At 32.8% G+C, this 6,260-nt stretch overlaps 1 protein-coding gene across 2 annotated transcripts in view; it reads left to right on the top strand.

Moving 5' to 3' along the window:
* The first annotated feature begins 541 nt into the window (after window positions 1-541).
* Window positions 542-6,260, top strand: part of LOC110021301 — a 31,661-nt gene continuing 25,942 nt past the window's right edge. The window contains exon 1 of one of the 2 annotated variants that reach the window (XM_020719740.1): window positions 542-810. In XM_020719740.1, coding sequence (XP_020575399.1) covers window positions 738-810 — 73 coding nt within the window. In that variant the 5' untranslated portion in view covers window positions 542-737. The remainder of the gene's footprint in view (window positions 811-6,260) is intronic. The other variant, XM_020719741.1, reaches the window with a different exon arrangement.

Below are 6,260 nucleotides of genomic sequence, written 5' to 3'. Positions count from 1 at the left end.
GAAAAAAAAAAAAAAAAAAAAAAGTTAATATACAATGAAACTGGACTGTACACATGACAGACAGTGATTGAAGCTCTTATACATTTTTACACTTTAAAGACAAAGTAACATTATTTGTTGTATGAACATTTCGCCCAACATCCACCATTTTGCACTACAATAGTTACAATTTTCTTTTGGAGTTTTAAAACATGGATGCATGGCTCTTCAATTATTGTCCATCACTTGTACAGTTTGGGTCCTCTTAGTAAAAAAAAAAACAAAAGTTAATATACAATGAAATTGGACTGTACACATGACGGACAGTGATTGAAGTTCTTATACATTTTTACACTTTAAAAACAAAGATTAACATTATTTGTTGTATGAACATTTTGCCCAACATCCACCATTTTACACTACAATAGTTACACTTTTCTTTTGGAGTTTTAAAACATGGATGCATGGCTTGGTTGTGCGAACGCCAGCTCCATATCAAACGACTTCTAAATTAAAATTCTGAAATGGATTTAAGTACTCCCGTTTGGGGAAATGTTCTTTCAGAAGGCATTAATTCTAGAATAACGGAACGTCAAGCATCTACTTTTCTCGAAGACCTCGTCTGGTCTTCTCGGGTGCCGTGGGAGACCGAGCTTTCCCGGAGCTCCGTGCTCTCCTATACCGACCATACCGTCCACTTCAGTAACTAGGGATTTCTTCTTCTTCGGAGTGGGGGCTTTGGTTTTGCCATAGAAGGGATGATGGATCTCCGAGAACCTCGCGTTCGAGTCTTATTACTCATCGCTGGTATTATTGCTCTCAGCATGGCAGGTTTTCTCTCTCTCACCTCTCCTTGCTCTTCTTTTTCTTTGTCTCCGTTCTATAATCCTGTTAATTCTTACACTTCCAATTTTGCTCTCATCACATGGCCTCTATGTAAGAATCGAGTTAGTATTTTTCTTCCTCGAGACATTTGGATTCACTTTTGATTGCAAGAATTTGTTAGACTTTCACTTCAGAAAAACAAAAAAAAAACATCTCAAGTTTTATGCAATTTTTTACAACAATTGGGTTTTGCTTAAAAGAATAAGTGGAAAAAACAAAGAAGGGGGAGGGAGGGAGAGAGAGAGAGAAGGTTTATGATTCCTGTTACATGGAAATATATAACTCGAGATAACAATCTATTTTTAAGGATTGCCCTCTGAATCTTTATTTATAGTATACCTCTATAGATAATGTTACATATGAGGAGATGGAATAAATTCCATAATATAATCTGAAGAAATTTTATCATAAATTGAAAATATGCCAGTTATTGTCCTCTTACATGCATTATGATTTTCTAAATATGAGACAGACCCATGTGAAGTTGTTCCTTAGAGAACTCACTTCACCTTCTGTGGTCAAGTTATGGAGTGTTGTTATGCAGAAAGCTTTAGATAATGTGCCCCAACTGCCTCTGGGGTCAAATAGGTAGAAGAGTTGCTTTATTAACTTTATTTTGCTTTACGTAGTTGTTTTTAGAGCCTAGGATGTCTTGATCTTGCCGGTGAGTTCATTGAAATGAAGGAAACTTGATCGTACCTGGGGCCAATAAAGACTAATGTTTTAGCAAATTCAATTTCATTGATTGGCTGTGTTGATGCTTCAATGGGTGAACTGAATTCACCTTCTTTGGTGAGTTATGCTAACTTGTTATGTATAAAGCTTTAGATAAGGTGTAATCAGCCTCCAACATTGAGTAGGTTGGTGAGTACCTTATAGACTTTTTATGCTTTGCGTAGTTGTCCTTAGAGTATGGGATGACTTGATCTCATTGACGAGTTAACTGCAATGATGGTGACTTGATAGAACTTGGGGTTAATAAAGGTTAATCTTTTAACTAATTCAACTTGACATACTTGCTATGTTGATGCTTTATAGCTAGCTGAGTTGGATTGAGCTTAGCTCGAGTGATTTTAGGTGTACATTTAATTCTTTGATTTTCTTAACTTTATAAAACTATTTCAAGTAATAAAAAAATTTCTTATTTTGATTAATTGTCGTATCATTAAAGGATGATTTGACTTGTCTATATGTATAGCCATATACTCAAAGACTCGAGCAAAATCGGTAAACCCGCATGTTTAACCCATGAACGAGTTCAAGTTTGATTCGTTCAAGTGTTAGTTAGGCGGAATTAGACGGAATGGTGTTGATACTCGTCAATTCACTCTTTGCCTCACTGACTTGAAGCTTGGCCAGCGCAGCCTAAGAGTTCACCTGATAGCTAACACAAGCACAAGAGACAATTAGGTCAGCAATCCATGACAGTTTGATAGGTCATATGGCTAAATGATGCAAGATAACACCACATAATTTTTATATATTTTTTTATTATTATAGTTCTTATGAACTTGTACAAAAGCCAAAGAAACCTCAAATCTATAATAAGTTGTCAACACTGAGAATAGTTCTTTTTTTTCTGCCTTTTATCTTCTCAAGTGCTCTAGTGTAGGTGGTGTGTCTATGGACAACTTGAGATTCAATATTCTTTTATGGTGCAGTGAGTGTAGACATGCCATAAACTAGAAGATGAGCTTTCAAGAAGTTGATCTCAATGGTAAGGAGAAATTTATTAACACGGAGGATACCAGAAAGTTTGTAGTGAAACAATTAGTGGAGTTAAAAGAATAAAGTCACAATAATGATCAAGGAAGCGATGGAGTGTTTTCCATACATTCCATTACGAGTGGAAATGCTTACTGAATCCTCTAATTCAGTGTTGAGAAGAAGACAATAAGAAGCTTTGAAGGCGTTTTGATTAACCTCAGTGGAGGAAGATGATGATGAGATTTAATTTTAACAGTAAAACCTTTACTTCTATAGAAGAGAAAAACGGAGGAGGGAAGTGAAGGAGTGACATTGTCTAAAGAATGCTTTCTTTAGAAAGTTTGTAGAAGATAAGCATTCAGAGAAGTTCAAAATTTTGTCCTTGGACTCGTATAAGGGGAATGGATCTTGGGAGCAGGGCTCTGAGGCTAGACTGTTGCAGCTGAAATAGAGAATAAATAATAAGAAATAAAGAGAAAGAGAAGAAAGAAGAAGAAAGTGGAAGGAGGAAAGTTGGACTTTGAGGTAAGAATTCAAGTTCTTATTTTTTTAGTAAATTAATTTAATTTTAAAAAAATACAAGTGGAAGATTTTCTAAGAGAAGGAAATTATGCTTTTAGGATAGAATTATGAATTTATTTTGTTCTATCTCTAACTAAGTGCCTTTGAAGTTGGCATGATTGCCTTAAGGGCTTCAACGAGGGGAAATCATTTTGATGTTAAAATATTATTTTAGGAATAGTTTTTATAGTGTTTTTATTAATTAGAATGTGTGATAAATTAAGAAATTGCCCTTTCTAAAGTGTTTATTTAAGGAGGTGCGGTCAGTATGAGCCTAGATAAGAAATTGATTGCGAGATTAATCGATTATCGACGTGAAATACTCAATTGTTAAATTAAAAAACAAAAGCTCAATAGAATAACATGTATTCTTACTTATTAGTAAATTCACTTAGTATGTATTTGCATTTAGAATTCCTATAATACTTAGCGAATTTGTTATATTAGCAGAGTTTAATTCATGCAAATAGTTATTTATTTACTTATAGTTTCATAGAATTTTATAGAAATGCATAATTAAGTACAAATATGTATTATTATCTATCTCATTGTATTTTTGTGCATGTTAACAAAGGTGATTACTCACAGGCACTTTCATATTACATAAGAAATGCTTATGAAATTAATTATAGTGGTGAAGATGATCATTGAAATGTCATATAATCTATAATAAATATTTAATTATACATGAGAAGGCCAAAATTTTAATAAGATGAGTCTTGGTAGAGAAATTAATGAACTCTCGATTCTTGATATTGAGGTTGAGGTGGTCCAACTAGTATCATGGGCTGCCCATTGTTAAGTGTGACGTTCGACGGATTATCCTTTATCAATTATTTCTTATGACCGATGGATCAGGTGACAATCAAATAATAATATGTTAAAGCTTATAAAAATATAATATGATATTTCTAATACAACAATAACTAGCCCTTATATACTAAGTGGGGTCATTTCTAATACATCTAATATTGATAATAATGATGAAATTGAAAGTGAAGTAAAAGCATATATGATATTGCTTAGTATAGTAAATTAAAAGAATTGTAAGTTGCAATTTTATTTATTTTTGGCCGCTATTGCATATACTACTTGCTATGATGTTCTCCATCTTACTTAGTTATCAAAGGATGTTAATTTATTATTATTATTATTACTCTTATTAGTCACCAACATGCACTTAATTTCTTTTTCTTATATTTTTTGTATTGTTTTGGTATTATTTATCTCATTGAGAATGGAGCTCACCAAATATTATAATATTAATTTTCAATGAGGGAAAAAGAGTAGTTTGATTATTAATTTGGTGATCTGGCTTTTTGTACAACTTTTGATTGTACATTTTTGGATGTTTATAGGAGAGTGGAATCTGATTTAGATAGTCTTTTTGAAGACATGTGATTTTTTATTTGAAGATTAATTAGAGGCTTTGTAATTTATTTGATATTTATTTATACATATTTATGAATTTCTATTTGTCAATGAATATTAGAAGAATTAAAATATAAAAGTTTACTTTTTGGTGACTTAATAAAGTTAATTTTCACGAAAACTTGATAAATATAAGTCAGGATGAGTTTTTGATGAAAATTAGGCAGACTGAATCACTATCCTTTGTTGCATCTTTGGTTGACCTTAGGGGGTTGGTAGGAGTGTGATAGGGCCAGTGGATGCATAGACCCTCGTGCCTAAGTTTGCATTGAAAATAAGTACTTCATATAACCTCATTGATGATACCGTATTGACAAACAATCTTATTCAAAAGGGAATTATTTTCTATTAAATATTTTCTCTTTCTTAGGCGAATTACTTTGGGTTTTTTTTAATGAAGTTTTCAAAAATAATACTTTAATTAAAGAGCAACAATAACAACAACAACAACAACAACAACAACAAAGCCTTAATCCCACTAAGTGAATCGGCTACATGAATCTTTTGATCGGCTACATGAATCTTTTTTCTCCATTGCGTCCTATTTAGTATCATATTTTTGTTTAAATTCTAACAAATTAAGATCATTTTTTCAATAAGCCTAAGTCTTCCTAGATCTACCTCTGCCTTTCTTAACATAAGTCGAATCTAAAACATCTACTCTCATAATCGTTTCATCAGATGGTCGACGTTTAATGTGACCAAACCATCTAAGACGACTCTCTAATTTTATCCATCACTGGAGCTACACCAACTCTATCACAGATATATTCATTTCACATTTTGTTTCTTAGTGTAAAGTCACTCATCCACCTAATCATTCTCTTCTTGGCAATACTTAACTTAGTATCATGCCTCTCTTTTAAAGGCCAACATTCGGCGCGATAGAGCATTGTAGGTCTCACTACCATCTTATAAAATCTTTCTTTAAGTCTAAGTGATATATTTTAATCACACAAAAGGCTCGAAGCATTCCTTCACTTCAACCAACCAACTTGAATTCTACTAATAACATCCCCATCTATATCACCATCGCTTTAAATAATAAACCCGATATATCTAAATCATTCTCAACTTTTCATAACTTGATCACCCAAAGTTACACTTCTGTCACTAGAGCTAATACTACCCATGTATTCAGTTGTAGTTCTACTCAAACAAAGGCCTTTAGACTACAATGTAGACCTCACAATGTAGACCTCCATAATTCCTCCATAATTCAAGTTTTTCCTGGGCTTTATCTCTCGTCTTTTCCACGAGAAGGGAAATCATCAAAAAAAAGCTTTACCAAGGTACATCCTCCTGGAAATGTCCAGTAAGACCATCCATAACTAAAGCAAAAAGATAAGGTCTTAAAGCCAATGCCTGATGTAATCCAACAGAAATAGGAAAATATTTTGCCAATCCTCCTCCTGCTCGAACACAAGTAACAGCTGTAGTGTACATATCTTTAATGACTTGAATATAAGTCATATTAACACCTTTCTTCTCAAGAATTCTCCAAAGGATATCTCTTGGAACTTTATCGTAAGATTTTTTTAAATCAATAAGAATCAAATGTTGATCCTCCTTATTAACTCTGAACTTCTCCATCAAACCTATCAATAAATGTATGGCTTCCATAGTAGGCATGCCCGACATAAATCCAAATTGATTATGAGAAATCTTTATAATATGTCTTAGCTTATACTCAATTA

The sequence above is a fragment of the Phalaenopsis equestris genome, unplaced genomic scaffold (genome assembly GCF_001263595.1).
Source record: "Phalaenopsis equestris unplaced genomic scaffold, ASM126359v1 Scaffold000131, whole genome shotgun sequence".
Taxonomy (NCBI): domain Eukaryota; kingdom Viridiplantae; phylum Streptophyta; class Magnoliopsida; order Asparagales; family Orchidaceae; genus Phalaenopsis; species Phalaenopsis equestris.
This window is presented reverse-complemented; position numbering and strand designations above follow the sequence as displayed.